The sequence below is a fragment of the Cupressus sempervirens genome, chromosome 10 (assembly GCF_028749045.1).
Source record: "Cupressus sempervirens isolate cs-2001-9-10 chromosome 10, ASM2874904v1, whole genome shotgun sequence".
Lineage (NCBI taxonomy): Eukaryota > Viridiplantae > Streptophyta > Pinopsida > Cupressales > Cupressaceae > Cupressus > Cupressus sempervirens.
Window position 1 is genome coordinate 593,296,579 of NC_143127.1, and position 21,306 is coordinate 593,317,884.

The 21,306-nt window shown below is 31.9% G+C and overlaps 1 protein-coding gene across 1 annotated transcript; it reads left to right on the forward strand.

The window, feature by feature from the left end:
- Nucleotides 1-208: 208 nt before the first annotated feature.
- Nucleotides 209-21,094, forward strand: LOC149535259 (3-hydroxyisobutyryl-CoA hydrolase-like protein 5). Its single transcript, XM_089803479.1, has 7 exons — nt 209-443; nt 556-619; nt 717-821; nt 2,153-2,254; nt 6,948-7,031; nt 7,814-7,898; nt 20,670-21,094. Exons 4-6 carry the CDS (start codon nt 2,192-2,194, stop codon nt 7,844-7,846), a joined length of 180 nt encoding a protein of 59 aa, XP_089659605.1. The 5' UTR covers nt 209-443; nt 556-619; nt 717-821; nt 2,153-2,191; the 3' UTR covers nt 7,847-7,898; nt 20,670-21,094.
- The last annotated feature ends 212 nt before the right edge of the window (nt 21,095-21,306 follow it).

Genomic DNA, 21,306 nt, shown 5'->3' on the forward strand with positions numbered 1-21,306 from the left:
ATAGCATAACAATGTTCAGTGTATCCAATAATGTTCTGACATGTCAGCATGAGTATCAAAATAACAATGTATCATAGGTGCTAGAATGGGTCGGGGTGAGGACTCACAACACATTAGTGGCTACAAAGGAAAGACTACAAAAGGTTGGCCAACACAAACTTGTCTCTAGTGGCTATATAAATCTTTAGTCTTGATTTGTAAGTAGCAACAATGGAATTTCATATAATTTTTTTATATAATGTTACAAATAATTTTGTTCAATCAAATCATACATGGAAGACTGACAATATTAAGAAAAAAATACAGGACTTAGAATTCAATGTAGAGTCCATGGATGAAGATAAAAAAATTGCCTTAAGGAAGGCTATAAAGTTGTGGCTGTATGCCTATGCCAAGAATCTAGAAGCCATACTCAACAATCTCATACACCAATTGAGACATAGGTAAATTGGTCAAATGAAAAGTAAATTAAATTGAATAATTGAGAAATTTCTTTTTTGGTGTTTTTTCAACATAAATTGACTGCATAACAATGTGCATAACATTTCACTGTAGCCTTCAAATCCTATCACAAAATCTGCATGTGATGAAGGCCATGATGTGCATTATAGTGGTGGAGGTATTAATTTGCTATTGGAAATTAATTATGCAACTATGAATACAATTTAACATCTTTAATTGCAATTTGACGTGTAACCTTTTTTTGAATATTTTAGAGCATGTTGAACATCATAGTGAAGGAGTGGAGCATGTTCCAAGTGTTCAACATATTGAGGTGGTGGCAGATCAAAATGTTATTGTACATGATGTGGCATTGTTAGGTAAGAAAAATGCATGTTATGTTCTACTGGTTAATTAAATATTTGTAACAGTTGAAAAAGGAAAAATAGTACGCCAATTTAACTTATTTACTTGTTATTACAACAAAGCCCCCTTTAGTGCAGTAGTCTTCTACTCCTCAAAATAGGAGAAGGCATCATAATTTGACATTACATGTGTCACAAGAGGAGGAGAATGAGGAAGATATTGATACTCCTATCAACCTTTACCTTAAGAAAGCTAAGAAAAACAAAAAGAAGAAATGATTTTTAAAAAATGATCTTTGATAAAACTTGTTTGATAAACTTTGTTGGATAATGAAATAATATTGTTTTAAATAATTATCTATGAATGTTGTGTATTAATATTGATTTTCATTTCATGTTAATGAATATTGTTACGTGTTAATGAAGTCTTGATTAGTATTGCGTATTAATGAATTTTATATCATATTAATAAATGTTATGTGATTGTATTGATTGAATAATATAGTTCATAAATGAATGAATGGATGAATGAAGTATGTAATTAGATGATAATGAGGAATTTAGAATGATATTTAGGGGAGGGGGCTGAGGTCAGATGAGCTTCCACCTTAACGTGGTTGGCCTTGTTAAGTAGAGAACATAAAGTATTCTCAAAACCAAGTGAAGCTCAAACTAACATACCAAAGATATCATCCTAACTAGCTAATAATTTATTTTCTTTGAGATAGGGTTCCATGTCCATTCCTTTATCAACCGCTACTCTTTTAGGCTCCTCAATTTCCTACTCTATACCTTCTGTTGCTTCAAAACTATTACCAAAATGATTCTTGTCCAAAGTAGCAATTGACTCTTGATCATGTTTAGCTTAGTTACCAAGCAATATAATCTTGATCCCAATACCTCTACTTCCTTCAACTATTATTCTATTGTATTCATTAGGTTTTCATCCCTCACCCACATTTTTTCAAACTTGAAAGGAAATTATTTTAGGAGTGAATCCTCAATGATATTCAACTAAACTACAAAGTGGTTTGAACTAGAATGAGGGAGGATATGGGCCGAGATAGTATATTGAAAGTTTTCCCAACTCCCTCTAAGGAAAAATTTATTTAATTTTCAGTAATATGGCCAAATCGTTGCCTTCTATTGTTCAATGTGTATGTCTCCTTCTCATCATTGATTTCTTGCATGTCTCCTCTATTTTTTTTCTAGGATTCATCATAGCATTGAATTCACCACCTATAATACATATCTAAATTCATTATCACATTAAATTTAAAACTTGCAATATTTTTGTTAAAAAAGAAAATCATGTCCAACACATGCTTACACTAGCCTTCGTGTAGGGAACTAGGTGAGCATTTTTTGCTGATGGAGACTTGAAAATGTTTTACAAGGGAAGGACATGTGTGCTTATATACCATCTTCATACATACAAGAAAACCCTGGTAAGATTTTTTATTTCTATTGATAAATCCTTTTTTTTCTATCAATTTTTTTTTAATATTCTAATGCTTGTGAGAGCTAAGAAATTAACTAATAAGTACTACAAATGTAATTCTTGCTTTCAATCAATTGTATTAAGGAACTTAGAGATAATATCATGTAGTACACTCTTGGAAGCAGCATACTACATGATTATTTAAAATAAAATATCTGCATGAACCTTTTTATGTTAATGTATTAGAAGTGTGTGCATTTATCCAAACAACTCATATTAGACATCAACAAAATTTTTAACATTTTGTAATTCAAAAATTTTCACTTATCATACAAAAAGTCTTACTACTCCATTCTCTATTTCTATATTTATCTTATAAATAATATTTCATTTTGGTTTATATCAAGTTGCAATTGTTCATGGGCTTGCAATTCTACTCATAATTTGTAGACTCAAGACTTGGAGATGGCAACCCCAAAAATTTAAACTTGGAAAAAACTAGGCAACTTAGAAAGTAAAGTTACAATCTCTTAAAGAGACTTTTTTTTGGTAACCACTTTTTAACCTACCTTGACATTTCTACCCAGGTTTTCTTTGCATCCATAAAAACACAAGTTAAACTTATGAAAACTTGCCCAGTCAAAAAAAAGGGGTACTTAGCAACTATAATTCTACCCATTAAAACAAAAAATAAAGATATTATTCTTCATCTTTCCCAAAATTGTACACCCATTTTACATTCATCATAATAAAAAGTTGATGCTTTATACTTTTCATATCTTTCTTCATTCCAAAAAAAAGATATAAAGCCTAGAAAAGGAGTAACAAACTTTAAAGTTTTGCATTCCTCACAAAAGTTATCCATTTTTCATCTACTTAGCATGTATTTTTGTGTAATTGAATTTCAGTATTCACTCTCTTCAATGATGACCAAGTGATAACTTGAATTCATATTAACAAACATAATATGAAAAATGCAAGAAACTTGACATATGTTTCAATTTGTGAGAATATTTTGGTTGACTTTTTAGATATCTCTCCAAGAAATGCTACATTTTATGTCTAGACCTTTCTTCCAAATGCTGAAAGAAATGAAAAATTATATCCAAAAATCTTTCAGTATTCTTTGTTTAGGTCCTTGCCTCCAAGCTTAAATTGTGTACATGTTTCAAAAGAATGCCCACCAATAAATGCAATTGGGATGATATAACTATGTTCTATCATTCCATCTAACTAAACACACCTTGTTCTTCACATTATTTCAGAACATCACTGACTACCATTATTTTTCACAAGCATGGATATATTTCTACTAGGTTGTCCTTAGTAGTTAAAAAATCAAATCATGTTGTGCTTTAAAATTTAAGTTGTAAGGAAAAAAAATTAGAGATGTTGCCTTCTTCCAACACTTTTTAAAATTCTACTCATAAGACACCATGCAATTTTAATCTGGCTAAACAAAATGAAATCCTGAAAGAGTACTCAATATGTTCCCCATTTTTCTATCAACACTCTTCACAACTAAGCCTCACTCTTAGCATTTTGAAAGGATATTAGAGTAACTGTTGGAAATCATCAACTATGTCAAAGATTTTTGAATGATGGTATTTCAAAGTGTTTGAAATCATCAACTAAATAAATTATACATATTTTCCAAAAGGCCTTGTCTAATATTAACAATCATGCAAAATGTGGAAATAGAGTATCTTTTGATTCATTAGATGGACTTTTGAACCCATTTCTTTACAGATTTTTGAAGCTTTGACAACCTATCTTGAAGCAAACATACACGATAGTGGCATGAATAAGGCTATCATCAACAAGACCCCTATTCAACATCTATTTAATACTTTCTAAGAAATTTTAAGCTTGTCTTTCTCTCACATTCCTACAAAGATGATACAATGGAAGTAAACATCTTCCTGACTACCTCTTTCTTCAAACCTTTCATGCCTCTTCTAAATCCCGATCTCCTCTTCTCTGTCTTGCATGTATAGATATAAACTATCTATGAGTGGCACCCAAATTTGGCATGGATCCTGACACAACATAGATTCATATGTTGGGTTCAGTAGTAAAGTTAGAAACCTTACAAAAAAATACACACACAAACATCAGAGAAACCTTGGAGAAAATGATGGGAAAAAGGTAGTAATTAAATCCTCAAAAATGAAAATTCAGTTGTAAAAATAGAAACCATTACCCATTGTTTCAATTAGTCTCTTCCTTGTCATATACTTCCCCAGGCTTGCAAAATTCTTGGACAAGAACAATTAACTAAACATATCAAAAGCTATCTCTGCAACATCTTTTTCCAAAGCTTCTAAACATTATCCATGGAACCTCTCTTACAATAAAGATTAATAACAGTATTGTATGTGGAGTGATCCAATTAAAAACTGATGTCTACTTCTTCATTTAATTGGTATTATTATTTACACCATTTCCCTTTATCATGTAGCTTACAACTAATTATAGTTGATTATCCTGCACCCATGTCCTAATCATTTGGATCAAATTATCTATTCAAATTGTGTTACGATTTTCACTGTCTTCAATCTATTTAATACTTCTAGGCATAAAGATCTTTTTGATCAAATAATTGGTATATGGATGTTTTCCTCCAAAAGATAGATATTATTGGCTACAATGCAATATTCTGAAGTGAGTGGTTTATGAACCATCTGCTAGCATGTTAATCTATTGGGTGAAAAACTTTATAATGTATTTTTTAGTTTAGATAATTATGTCAGTTAAAATACTTCTTTTGCCTATGAAATAAAAAATAATTCTTCCTAATGTAATTTCTATAATATAGATTTTTTTTGTATATGCCCCTCTTAGGCCTAACACTATATGTGCTCATTTATGTTAGAATTGTTTGTAAATGGAATTTGCATTAGTTTTCCAAAAGGTATTAGTGTTTGAGTTACATAATCATCACCTCTATACAAATTTACTTAAAGAATTTTATTTCAAAGATATCTATTACTTTTGTAGGATAAAAACCCCATAGAAAAATTTCAGCCATGCCCTTTGAATAGGTTAAAGACTATAATATTTGAAAAGAAAGAATCTAGGTAGATGCTTCAGTTAATAGGAACATCCTCATGAATAAATTTTAACTTTAAAGATAGTGTAATGCCACATTGGCTAATAAAAATCTACGTACCTTTCAAATTGAAATTCATAAACTTTTTACTCATATCCAATTTGAAATACATTGTGAATATTAATATTGTATGATTGTGTTTGGAGATGTCTCTAGATATAACTACATAGGAATTTTTAGAATACTATTTTGGAAGACTCCATGATTCATCATCAGAAAGTGGATAAACTTAAGGATGGATCATGGAGAATTATATAAATGTTGATGCTAAAAATTTCTACACAATTAAATGTAGAAGCACCTCTAAACAATACATTTGTAAGTCAAAGTTTTCCAGTATGAAACTCGTACCTATTTTTTAGCTTGCAGACATGAATTGCACATATACTTCCAATCAATGCTCCTAATAACATGAATGATATTATATATATTTGTGCTCCAGGCTCAATAGATCATATGCAACTCTTGAAGGACAATGTAGAACATTTATAGTCCCCTTTTTCTTACCTTGGTATTTAACCTTTCTAGCTTTCATCTCAATTGTTGAATCTTTGTGTACTGTTGTGTTGGGTACTACATTCGTCAAATTTTATGGTGATATTTCTAGTCACTCAGTCTTCTTGAAATTTCTAGACCCATGTAGTTGTTATTTGTTTCTTTAATATGGTACTCTTTAAGATTGCTGAATGTTTCCCACTTTTTTAGAAACATTCTTGACAACCAAGCCTCTCTCTATCATTACATTCAAAAATGTCTCAAACCTTCCATCCATCTCTGGGGTTGAGTTAAGAAGTGCATGATACAAATCTAATTCCATGAGAACTTTTGTTCACAACTTGTTTACTAAACATGTTGCTCTAGCAATCATGTCTTTCAAGTCTCACTTTGTGTAGTGGGTGTGAACTTGTATATAAATGTGAACTCATGTACTTATCTCTTTCTAATCTCTCATATAGTTAATTTTTATTTGTGGGATATAAGTGTGTCAGAGGGAGAGGAATAGAGTTATTAGTTATCATTTCAAATGAATATGAAATATGAAGATGCTACATTAGTCCGTTATTTTTTGTGATGAATCTAAAAGAGAGAGAAGTTCTATCTAAGAATAGTCTTATGTAGATGAATCTTGGATTGGGGTTGTCTATAGAATGTATTGGATTCTATACCATCTTCATACATACAAGAAAACTCTGGTAAGATTTTTATTTTTGTTGAGAAATCCCTTTTTTTCCTAGCACAAAATTTTAATATTCTGATGTCTGTGAGAGCTAGGAAACTAACTAAACATAAGTGCAAATGCAATTCTTGCTTTCAATCAATTGTATTAAGGAACTTAGTAATAATGTCTTGTATTACACTCTTGGAAGCAGAATACTACACGATTATTTAAATAAAATATTTCCATGAATCTTTTTATGTTAATGTATTAGATGTGTGTGCATTCATTTAGATGACACATATTATATCTCAACAACATTTTCAACTTTTTATACTTCAAAACTTAACTTATCATACAAAAAGTCTTACTACCTCATTCTCCGTTTCTATATTTATCTTATAAACAGTATTTGATTTTGGTTTATATCAGGTTGCAATTTTTTATGGGCTTTCCATGGGAGGAGGTGCAAGTTTGATAGTTCCCACCACGTTTTTAGTTGTTATAGAAAATACTGTGAGTTTTTTTCAACCCAGATATGAATTTCATTAATACTGTGAACAATGAATATTGGTAAGTCTTGAACATATTTGTAAATGTAGTTAGCTGCATGTATGAAGCAATGAAATCTATTTTTATGGGTCTTGTTCATACAAAATGCACATATGATAGGTGGAAACACTCAATCAACAATAATAACTAATCCAATCTTGGCAATTTTTGGTTATCATTTGTACAATTAATAACCATTGAGATCATCTGATGATTTATGGACAATGTAATGTGGTCATCCAAAAAAACTTCTTAGCCCATAATTTGCATAGATTTTAATCAAAATGTAATCTTGTCTCAGAAATATCCTGTCTATGCTATAATTGCAATAGGTATTTGCAACTCCTAAGGCTGGGTTTGGATTTCACACTGACTATAGCTTCTCATATATTCTTTCACATCATCTAGGACATTTAGGTACAAACCTATTATCATGTCTTCATAGTCACTATTGAAGTTTCACTTAATATTAGCCAATGTTGTTTGCAACTTAAGATATATACATGTTTGAAAGAGGTGATGCAAGAAACATATGTAATGTTAGTTGGAAACTACATGCTTTTAGTCCAAAAGGAAATTGAATATGAGAACTAATATATAAGAATGTGTGCTTTACAAGCATTTCAATTACTTGTAATTCAATTCATGGATGGCTAGAGAAGGAATGAAATATCCACTATTAAATATATATATTTTTCTTTGAGAATAATATGACAGTTTCTCTTGTCGGACTATTAATTATGCAGGGAATATTTAGCATTAACAGGAGTATGGTTTGATGGGGTAGAGACGGTTGCAATTTATCTTGTGACTCATTATGTTCCGAATAAGGTATTGGCTTAACTTTTGATGTGTTTGTTCCTTAAATAGTTAAAAAAGAGCTTTAGATATTTAAAAGGGACTTCCTTCCCCTTTTCTTGTTACTCTTTGCATGATCAAGAGTTTCCTTTCTTTATTAAGTTTGGTTTCTCTATACCCAAGATGCTCCAATTGAACAATAATTTCTTCATCCCTTACTTGAGTAATTTATTCCTCTTTAAGTTCTATAATTTTTGCAATGAGAAATTATTTCTTTAAAGCCACCTATTCCTCACTCAGCAACTCTTCTGCAAACCTTTCAAGTAGATCACTCAACACTTCATTGCAAAGACATTCAATAGATTGATTAATATTTTTACTTGTAGCTCCCTTGATATTAGTTTTTATCTTTTCGTCCTCAACTATCCCCATGACTTTACAATTAGTAACTTTTGTTTTAGATTGTGTGCTTATTTTTAACATCAATGTTTTGGATCACACCTAGTGATGCATCATCAGGATGAATGTAAGCAAGGCTAATTAGATTATGTGTGGATCCCCATGTCATTAGGGATTACTTCTGGCTCAAGAAAATTTATCTTAACCCCATTTTCTACTATCTCTCCATCGTCTACTTCGACAATTCTAGGTTCCTCATTGTTCTAATGAGCCTTAGAGGGATTCCTAGTAATATTACTATTCATTTTTCCAAGGTCATCCTAGAAAATCCAACCATAATTATGATTGGATGAATGAAAATGAAAAAATCAAAAAATTGAATTTCTTTTTGTTTCTAACACATGCACTCCTTGATGCTTCATACACACACACACACACACACACACACACACACACACACACACACACATATACACACATATATATATATATACATACATACATACATACATACACACACATATATGTATATGTATATGTATATGTATATATGTATATGTTTATATATATAAACATATACATATATATACATATACATATACATATGTATGTGTATATGTGTATATATATACACACATATATATGTATATGTATGTGTATATATATTGTTGAAAATATAAGAGGAGTAATTGAGAGAGGAGGGGTGAATCAATTACTACTAAAATAAATTTCAGATCTCTTAGATGTTAGTACAAAATATAAACATACAACTAAATACTACTAAAGCTCAGTAAACACACATAATGCTGTAACTCGATAACAACTAGATCAGCTCAGTAAAAGATTAACATATAAACCATTAGATGTTATTTGTGATTACCATTACTTTAACTTATTTGCAAACACATAAAGAAAACAACATGCACACATTTGAGACTAGGATTTAACGTGGAAACCCAATGTGGAAAAAACCACCAATAGCAACAAGTTACTAATTTTCACTCTTCTAAAGTGAGACCTATTAGGAGCCAACCCTATTAAAGGTTACAAAACATGCTATTAGGTGTGACCCTATTAAAGTATTTAATCACCCTATTAGGAGTGGGCTGGTTAGAGGTCTTGAGAACAATTCAATGGAATTGTCACCTTGTTAGAGGATTTGCAAATAGCTGTTAAGCCAACTTTTTTAGGAGATTTAGATCACTACTACAATAGTTAGAGAGTAACAATGAGATGACCTAATTTGACTGCAACTAATTTGTTGATTTTAGATCTTTGTTTTGGCTTGTACTTGATCCTTCCTGATCGAATATGGCTTTGCTGCTCCACAAGGATATTCTACTTATCCTTCAAATTTGCTTCCTCTGCTTATCAATAGATCTTCAATCACATCTTCACAATTGATAGATTCACTTACTCACACAATTTGAAATCACAACTTGACCTTATACTTATATCTTCCACTTTGTCAAGTTCGCTCAAATACAACTTACAATAATCAATATTCATCACCTCAGTCGGTTGGAATCAATAGATTAGTCAATTAAGAATAATACAACAAAATAAAAAAATCCTTCGTCAGCCAACCTTGCTCGGTATAAACTAACTTTGAAATGATTTCCTTTGTTCACCAACAAATCTTGGTTAACACCACAAACTTATGAAAATCCTTTGGCAATTGAGTGAGCTTGGTTAGCACTGGTTCCATCCAACTTTCTTTCGTTACCCAAGAAAGCTTGATTAACACTTTCTTTCTACAACTTTTCTTTTGATGCCCAAGTGAACTCAGTAGACACTACCTTCTGAACTAGGCAAACATAAGAATGCTCAGTAGACACTGAGAACTATCTTCATTTCTTGAGTGAGCTTGACATATACTGACTGATAATGATTATGACATTTGTGTAACATCAAAGACAACACACAATTAACCAATTGTATCCAACAATCTCCCTCTTTGGCATTGATGGCATCACAACATGTCATAGCACAATGAAATTTTGGATTTGATTTGAGAACTCGATCTCTCAATATGAGCTTTTCATTTCATAGAATTCTATTTGCAATGGATGTTACCAAGTTCATTCAAAACACTCTCCCTCTTTTAGCATACTTCTTTTTTAGAAGACTACTCCCTCTTTGGTTTCTAACTTTATTCTAGTTTCAAAAATTTCTCAGAGATATGGCAGTAAACTTCTACCTCTTTGACAACACATGCCAAAGACAATAAGTTTGTAAATACCAATGTACCTTAAGTACTAATTCATCTGCAATATGCCCTTGCTAATTTTTTTGCACCAACTAATTGATCTTTAATAGGTTCTAATTGATGCATTCACTAAACTTCATTTAGTGAATTTCTGATAGGGGAATGACCCCTAACTTACCTCTTAGATATAGAAATGCATCCCTAGGTAATGGCTTGGTGAATATGTCTACAATCTATTCCTTTGTATTCACATATTCCAATCAGACTGCTTTGTCTTGCACCAACTCTCTTAAGAAGTGATATTTTATAGAAATATGCTTTGTTTTGGAATGCATTACAAGATTCTTTGATATGTTGATTACACTGGTGTTATCCCAATATATGACAATTGGATCTTTGATTTCTGCCTTCATTCCTTCCAACAGTTGTTTGAACCAAACAATGTTAGAACAATTGACTGCTGCTACTACATATTTTGCCTCTACTGTGGATTGAGATGTACAATTTTGCTTCTTGCTTGTCCAAGATACTAGTTATTTGCCAAGAAAGAATGCTCCACCATTAGTGCTTTTTCTATCATCAAGACTTCCTGCCCAATCAACATTAATAAATACTTTCAAGTCTAAATTGCCTCCAAGTTTGTACCATAAGTCATAATCTTTAGTACCTTTTAGATACCTAATGATTCTCTTGATTTCCATCACGTGATTTTCCTTGGGATTTGTTGAGAATCTTGCCACTATTCCAACTACTAGAGCAATATCAGGCCTTGTGTGTACTACATATTGCAATTTTCTAATCATTGATCTGTAAGTGGTCTTATCTACTTTTTTGGAATCATCATTTTTGGAAAGCTTATGTCCAGTAGACATAGGTGTTCCAACTGGTCTTGAATCTTCCATTCCAAATTTCTTCAGTATCTCCTTGATATAATTAGATTGAGTGATGTAGATACCATTCTTGTTCTTTTGTATTTGTAATTCAACAATTTTTTTTATTTCACCAAACATGGACATCTCAAATTCTTTACTCATTTCTTCTAAGAATGTTTTGCATAAATCATCATTTCCTATAAATAGAGTATCATTAACAAATATTTTTGCTAACACAATTTTCTTATCTAGTCCTTCCTTGATATACAAACTATTGTTATCATTAGTTCTTTGAAAACCAATCTGTACCAAGTAATTATGGAGTCTTTCATACCAAGCTCTTGGAGCTTGCTTAAGACCATATAATGGTTTTTGTAGTTTTCAAACTATGTCTCCTTTGCTAGGATCTACAAAACCTTCTGGTTGCTTAATGTAAACTTCTTCATCAAGAATTCTATTCAAGAATGTAAATTTAACATGCATTTGATATACTTTAAATACTCTATGTGTTGCATATGCTAGTAAGGTTCTAACACCTTCAAGTCTTGCTACAGGAGCAAAAGTCTCACCATAGTCAGTACCTTCTTCTTGAGAATAACCTTTGCATACCAATCTTGCTTTGTTTCTTGATACCTTTCCATCTTCATTCAACTTATTTCTAAATACCCATTTTGTACCAATTACATTTTTATCCTTGGGTCTAGGAACAAGAGTCCAAGTTTTGTTCTTTTCTATCTATTTTATCTCTTCATTCGTTGCTTCAATCCAACTTTCATTTTCCAGAGCATCTTTAACACTTCTAGGTTCAAATCCAACAAGTAAACATGTACCTTTTAATTTTCTTATTGTCATTGTTCCATCTGATTTATTTCTAATAATTTGATCAAGTGCATGATGTCTTCTAACATAAATTGCTAACATTGGCTCCTTGGTCTTTGAATGAGTTCCACCATCTTCTTCTTGAATTTTAGGTTCAAGCTCTAGTCCTTCTATCTATAACTCGGGTCCATTAGGCTTGGTTTGAACTAGCTTAGTAGCCTCTGATTGTGACTCAAGTCCTTGTTGCTTGAGTTGCACTGTCTGCAACTTGGTAACAATTAAAGTTTCTTGGGACACGGGAGTTAAAGCTTCTTTTCTTTTAGATAGATTTGGCAGAGTATTAGGTTTGTATTAAACAAATCTTCTGTAGTCTTCAAGTTCCTTGTTACTTTCTTCTTCACTCTTTTTTGTAAATTCATCAATTCTAATGTGTGTACTTTCTATAATTTTGTGAGTAGATAAATTCAAACATCTATATGCTTTACTTCCGTAGGAGTATTCTAGAAATATACCTTCATCACCTTTTACATCAAATTTTTCTTTTTCTAGATTCTTTCAATATGTAACATTTGCTATCAAATACTTTCAACTTACATTAGGTTTGTAGCCATACCATAGCTGATAAGGTGTCTTCTTTGAATCTTTCTTTAACTTAAGTTTGTTCAAGGTATGAACTACAGTGTTGATAGCTTCCTTCCAGTATTTAAGAGCAACATTCTTTTCAATCATTAGGGTTCTTGTACAATCCATGATAGATCTATTTCTTCTTTCTACTATACCATTCTACTATGGTGTACCAGAGGTAGATACTTGTCTTTTGATTCCTCTTTCAATGCAAGAATTATAGAATTCATGGGAGATGAATTCACCACCTCTGTCTAATCTTAGGTATTTCAACTTCTTTCTAGTTTCTTTTTCTACTCTTGCTAGATACCACTTGAATTTTTGAAAGGCTTTTGATTTTTCTTTAGGTACATTACTGTCATCATTCTAGAGTAGTCATCAAAAAAGAGAATGGAATTTTTTTCTCCACTATAACTCTCTATTCCAATTGGTCCACATAAGTCTTAATGAACAATTTGCAACACTTCTTCTGACTGATAGTTTGTGATTTTGAAGCTTGTGTTTCCCATCTTACCAATTTGGCAGTTATTGCATAGACCCATGCTAGGTTTCTTCAAACCAGGAATACCTCTTACTCTTTTATGTTTTCTTATCTTAAGTAGATTATCAAAATCCACATGACACAACTTTTTTTTCCATAACCAACTTTCCTCTACTTGAGCAATAAAACATGAACAATCACTAAGATCAAGATAAAATAGATTACCTTTTGTTTTCTTGCCAAAACGAACCAAATTTCCTTTTCCATCCAGCAGTTTGGCATGTCCAATCATGAATTTTACCTTGAATTCAATGTTATTCAGCTATGCCATACTTAGTAGATTATGCTTTAGTCCTTCAGCCTAATAAGCATTATCACACACAAGTTCTTTAGTCAACAAGATGCATCCTTTTTCTTTTATGTTACAAGGTTCATTGTTTCCAAATCTTACACTACCTCCATCATAATATTTTATATGCTCAAATTTTGTTTTGTCACTAGTCATATGATGTGAGCAACCACTGTGAATAATCCATATATTATTTTTGCTAATATGAGAGATAAGTGCCATCTTATCTCCTTCATCATCAAATTCATCTTTCACAGCTATATATACCATTTCATCTTCACTGTTATCATAATTTTTAGCTATGAAACAAGATTTCTTACCTTTGTCCTTGAAGCTCTTGTAGTTCTTGGAGTCCTTCTTGCCTTTATGCTTATTTCTTTTCTTCTCATCCTTAATTTCCTTGTTTGGACACCTAGTAGCTGTAGACACCTAAATTTGATTACACTATTTTAGTAATCCTATTTAGTTATCTAAAAAGGCATTATTAATTAAATTTTTATTTAATTAATCTTTTGTCATCCCCTAGTTGATTAATTTAATTAATCATCTATAGTCCTAATTGATAAATCAAATAATCTATTATTTATTAATTAAATCCTATTCTTCTATCTAATTCCAAAAATCCCCATTTATTAAATAAATCTATTTGATAAATGAAATCCTCAAATTCAAAAACCCCTAACTTATCTCTAATCCTCCATTTAGCCTAATCCACCCCATCCACCCATACTAACCAAGCTTAGCCACTAACTCACCCACTCTCATTAATGTCATCCACTTGCACATCTCTAACATCCCTAATCTAATCCTAAACCCAAGCCTAATCCACCCCTTAATGTTGCCACATTCCTTAAACAAGTTTAAGACTTTCCTAATCCAAACCAAAGTCTCCCCTCAAAAAACCCAACCACTAAGTCATGAGTGCTCTTACAAAACATAAAAGACTCTTACAAGCCCACTCATGACTCTTACACCCATCTTCCACACTCTTCCCTCTTCCACACTCATTCCTCTTACATCCCTCTTACATACTCAACCCCACTCATCATGACTTTAACCAACCCTTTACCCTACCCTCTCACACTCATCCTCCTTGTGACAAGTGTCACCTTCCCATTGGTGCTAAACAAGCACAATCCATGTGCTCCCCTTTGAGTGCATCTTAGCCCTCCTTAAGCCTTCATCCATCCTTGCATCTAAGCCCTCCATCTCTCTACCCCTTAGCCTATAAATTGAATCCCATCCCAAGCCATTTCATCAACAATCTTTGAGCTAAAGTTACCATGCTATTTTGAGAACTAAAGCCATCAATATTACTCTTATAATGCCAAATTGAGAGCTCACAAAGCTACCAATTTGCCATTACCCATCTCCATTGAAGCAACTTTTGAGCATCTTGAGCATACATCCACAGCAAAAGGACACATCTATAGAATCAAGAAAGCATGGAGTGCTTTTTCTTGTGAGGTTTGCACTTCTTATTTTCTTTCTTTGTCTAAGGATATATGTGGATTTAGTTTTTGGTTTGTGAATGTTTACTTTATTTTGTTAATGTTCTTTGCATACTGATTCTGGTTCTACAGTAGCAATGTGACCAATTTCTTCACAAGAAAAGTAGATCACAGGAACTTTACCTTTTTACTTTCCTCTTCCTGTGGAATACTTCCTTGCAAGTAGGGCTTCAACAACTTCAAGATCACTGTTTGAGCTTTCTTCTGATGATCCATCTTCTTCACTTCCTGATTGACTGGATTTTGACTCTTTACCCTTTTTTTTGAGTGTGAGTTTAGCTTTAAATGTAGATTCAATATTCTTTGAAGTAGGAATATAGTTATCATAATTGTCTAACTCAAAAGCTATTAATCTTCCAACTAGAGCATCCAAACCTATTTTATTATTTGGATCACATTTCATTTCTTGAATAGTAGACTCTCTAATTGCATAAATGGGAGAAGAATTCTAAGCACTTTACTTACAACAATTTCATCCTTGATGTCTCCTCTAGATGCTTTGATTGCACTTACATTAGCCTTGATCCTTTCCACATATATTTCAATATTTTCATCTTCTCTCATTTTCATATTATGAAATTGTCCTCTAAGGTTTTCTTCTTTGGCTCTTCTTACATTGTCATCTCCTCCATAGATATTTTTAGTTTGTTTCACATTGCAAAAGAAGTTTTGCAATCTTTTACCTCATCAAATTTAGCATAACTGAGAGTAGATGCAATATCAATCATCATGATATTCTGATTCTTCTTTTCAACAATGTCTTCAACTGATAATGTTCCAGTGGGAGTCTTATATTCAACATCAAGATACTTGCAACCTGAATCACTGATGGTAGCTAGATGTAATCTCATAAGTCCTTGCCATACTAAAAAATTGTCTCTATTCAGCTTGAGAATCTCTCTTTTGTAAGACATCCTGATCTTTAGCTTAGGTCCTTGAAACCTTTTCTACAAGCACCAAAATCTCTAATACCAATTGTTGGAAATATAAGAGGGGTAACTAAAAGGGGAGTGGTGAATCAGTTACTACTAAAATAAATCTCAAATCCCTTAGATGTTAGTACAAAATATAAACATATAACTAAATATTGTTGAAGCTTGGTAAACACACAAAATGTTGTAACTTGGTAACAACTGGATTAGCTTGATAAAAGATTAACATATAAACCATTAGATGCTATCTATGATTACCATTACTTTAACTTAGTTGCAAACACATAAAAAAAATAGTATGAACACATTTGACAATAGGATTTAACGTGGAAACTCAATTTGAGAAAACCATCAATAGCAACTAGTTATTGATTTTCACTCTTTTGAAATGAGTCCTGTTAGGAGCCAACCCTGTTAAAGGTTACAAAACACACTATTAGGTGTGACCCTATTAAAGGATTTAATCACCTTGTTAGGAGTGGCCTAGTTAGAGGTCTTGAGAACAATTCAATGGAATTGTCACCTTATTAGAGGATTTGCAAATAATTGTTAAGCCAACTCTGTTATGAGATTTAGATCACTACTATAATGGTTAGAGAGTAACAATGAGATGACCTGATTTGACTGCAACTAATTTGCTGATTTTAGATCTTTGTTTTGGCTTGTACTTGATCCTTCCTGATCGAATATGGCTTTGCTGCTCCACAAGGATATTTTTCTTATCCTTCAAATTCATTTCCTCTACTTATCAATAGATCTTCAATCACATCTTCACAATTCACATGTTCGCTTACTCACACACTATGAAATCACAACTTGACCTTATACTTATATCTTTCACTTGTCAATTTGGATTAAATACAACTTACAATAATCAATATTCATCACCTTAGTCAACTGCAATCAATAGATTAGTCAATTAAGCTTAATACAACAAAATAAGAAAATCCTTTGTTAGCCGACCCTACTTGGTAGAAACTAACTTTAAAATGATTTCCTTTGTTAACCAACATAAGCTTGGTTAACATTGCAAACTTATAAAAATCCTTTAGCAATCGAGTGAGCTTGGTCAGCACTAGTTCCATCCAACTTTCCTTTGTTACCCGAGTGAGCTCGATTAACACTTACTTTCTGCAACTTTTCTTTCGACACCCAATTAAACTCGGTAGACATTACCTTCTAAATTAGGCAAACAGAGAAATACTCGATAGACATTGATAACTGTCTTCACTACCTGAGTGAGCTCGGCATATACTAACTGATAATGATTATGACATTTGTGTAACATCAAAGACAACACATGATTAACCAATTGTATCCAACAATATATATATATATATATATATATATATATATATATATATATATATATATATATATATATATATATATATATATATATATATATATATATGTGCAAGAGGCAATTCATCTACCTAGTCTTTTAATATTCTAGCCTTTTGATGGTTCAACTCTAATTCATTCTTTATCCCACAATTATCTGAGTCTTTTCTTTTCCTTTGTTCTTTGTTTTCTTATTGACTGTTCTTGTACAATATTTAATTCAAACTTAAATTTTACATTATTCACACATTTTCTTACTCTTTGTTTTCATCTTCCTCCTTTACTTGTGCCCCTTTTAGTTCTATACACTTGAAATTTTCCTTTTAATTTAATGAATCTGTCCACTTTCTTCTCATTCTAACAAACTTGATTGCATTGTCCATAGATATTTATTGTAGAAATATCCATTAGATTATCTTGCATTATCATATCAAATTGTGAAAATAGATAATGAAACAAGTTGATTTGTCCTTACACCTATATACATATCCTCGAATCACTCAGTAGTGGACAAAGATTCAAAAACTTTCTTGTTATAGGTAGCTCTTCAATTCAACTGTGATGCTCCTACATTAAATGTACCCAATACAAATGTTTGTGAAATGTAAGCTCATTTACATTACTCAAACATTTTCTTACTCTTTTTTTTCATCTTCCTCTTTTACTTGTGCCCCTTTTTAGTTCTATATGCTTGGAATTGTCCTCTTAATTTAATGACTATGTCCACTTTCTTCTAATTCTAACAAAATTGATCGCATTGTCCATATATATTTATTGTACAAATGTCCATTAGATTATCTTGCATTATCATATCAAATTGTAAAAATAGATAATGCAACTAGTTGATTTGTCCTTAAACCTGTATACATATCCTCAAATCACTCAATAATGGACAAAGATTCAAAAACTTTCTAGTTATAGGTAATTATTTAATTTATCTATGATGTTCCTAGATTAAATGTACCCAATACAAATCTTTGTGAATGTAAGCTTAGAAACTAGAGTTGGCCAATAGAAGGCCAATGGAACTACTCATACAAGTTGTCAACAACTTGCAACATAATCGCTTGCTAAAACTAGTACCTATAGTTTACTTCTTGTTCCTCCTCTTTCAACATCTTCTTGGAGCATTCATTGTCTTCCTCCAATAATATTTCTCTCTACTTCTCTTTCTGCTAGATTTAGGCATACCATAACTTGAGCTAATCCAATAAATGCACCTTTGTCTTTTTGTCTTTCATTGATTTGCATCTTTAGTGTACAGATCTCTTCTTCCAAATACTTTCTCCATTTCTTTCCTCTTCCTTGGATTTTAATTCACCACAAGTTGACAACCTACAACATCCCCTATAGTTTTACACAAAAACATGTAACATATTCACACAAACCTCTTACTACAAATTTCATTTACTTCTTTAATACATACACTTTCACTACTTTCTTATTCATTTCTTCTACATGCAAATCCGCATCAACTTGCTCATCATAATTTTTTTGGAAAAAACTCCTCATTTCTCACTGGCCCAACATCTTCTTTTCTATCACCCATTATCAATTTCATATTATCATTTTTGTAACTTTTCCTTGTCTTCAAGGTTTGCAACTCCATTCATTTCACAATCATCCTTACAAATGTATTTTTTCTTCCCTCTTTTACACCTTCAACAAGGGATGCTCTTTCAACCCCACTCTTTTTTTCATCATCCATTTGTAACTTTGCACAAGGGTCTTGTCAATCCTTAATATTTCAACTTTCTCTTATTCTTCAGTAGATCCACCATCCATCCATATATTCTTCAGTGGACAAGTTATGTGTACACACTTTCCTTTCTATCAAAATTGTAACCACCTTGATCTTATCTCTATCACACCCTCACAATGATATATTTCAATTGTGAACTCTTCCATGTCTTTTCTTTGATCCTCTTACATGAGTTCCTATTCTCCAATGTTATAGGTTTAATAGCTTGCTACAACTTTTCTCTCAATTGCAAACAAACCACTATAAAAGTAGTTATCAATGTTATTCATCTTCTCTTCTCTGTGCAACCAATTACTTCTTCTGCATCAACCCTTTAATCTCAATATATTTTGTATTTTCATCATCTATTCTTTCAATAAGATTTCACCTTTGTCTTCCTTAACCTCATTAAATTGAGACCATTACTATCCATGAATTTAATCTTCAAACACCCTTCATCCACTTCATATAACTCATTTTTTTGACTTATTATTGTTACAACATATGCCTCATTATTGTCCCCACTTGTGTGAGCTTATCTCTCAATTCAAACCCTACCAAAGGGAAATAACACACATTTCATTGATTTTTTGGGTACTCTTTCAAAAGAATAACTTGTTCTCTAATCTCTGTACTTCATGAGAGTGATTCACTTCTTCACACTCATTCAATCGTCATTCCCTTCCTTGGCATAACAATTTATTCTTTTCATGTGCAATTGAGATTCACACTCATCATCTAATGTCCAACCACCTATGGTTTCTTAGAGTTATCATCTAAGCATTGGTTGTGAAAATGAGCTTGCAGGGATTTTTTTAAAGATGAAGGTCAGGAGTTTGCATGTTGTGAGAATGATGGAGACAAAGTGATCAGTATTCCATATGTTGACTTATTAATTGAGAGCATCCTTACACTTTCATTCTTTTACTGCTCAAATGCTTCACTTCTCACCCCCTCCAACCTCTATGTTACCTAAGTTTTCTTACCTGAGACTTGCAAAAATATTGGTAAGCTAAGAACTACTTAGGAAAACCATTAAATTGCCAAGCAAAAATATTTCTCATGGTTGTCCATCTGTAACGGGGTGATGGAGTGAAAAGATCACAACACGTACTTTGAATTTGTGCAAGTATTTACATATTTACCCAAGAAAAAGACTATTTAGGTCTTCATGTTTTGCATGTTCAAGGACAAAGGGTGATAAATCTTTATAATTATTGTAGAAAAATAATAGAGGCAAAGATAACCTATTTTGAAAATCTAAGAATTGCGTTTGAAAAATTTAATTTGGGAATTTGACTTTGATATCACTGAAGTTGAGGAAGATTACGCCTTTTTAGTTATCAATTATCTTGCATTACTTTACAATATTCTTAATGTGTTTTTGATAAGAAGTATTTTATAATGTAAATTGAAATGACAAAATATTTTAGATTCTAGTATTGATTTGTGGCTTTTCTCGTATAAGTGAGCTCTATTATTCATAACTCATTTCTGATTTGGCTTACTATTTGGTGTTGCAGATGATATTTAAGGGCACCAAAATTTTACATTGGTCATTCTTAAACTTTTCTTGAGGTGTCCTTGCTAGAGTAGTTAAAGAATTTTGTCAAAAACTACTTGACCTTTGTAAGCAATATGGTGTGGTAAGTCAATGCTGGGTTGATTATTGCACCATATTTACACATTAACTATATACATATTCAATTTACTTTAGAGATGGTTATCTTTTACACAGTTTAAGCTATCCTTTTGATATTGGATGTGTATTGGGTTTGGCTAGTGAGGTTAACCTTTATCATGCTACTTGAATTGTCTACAGAACATGAATCCTCTACCATCAACACCACTATAGATGAGGTACATGGAAATGTTGATGGTGTGGGAAGACATTTGATGTAGATTTGTATGGATAAAATAAAGAGTCCTCTTGAATTGATTATGTGCATTATGCCCCAAATAGACAACAAGAATCTATATGGTTTGTAATGTAATTTACTCAAGATTTTAGATTGTTTTTAAAATCACCAAATGAAAAATAGGTTGCTACCATAGAACACTATACAGATTTATTTTTGGCATCAATTTTAGCTTTTGTAAAGAAGATTTGCGAATTAGACTTAGGGATTTGGACTCATTGTTGCTTGGCGGACCGTGTGA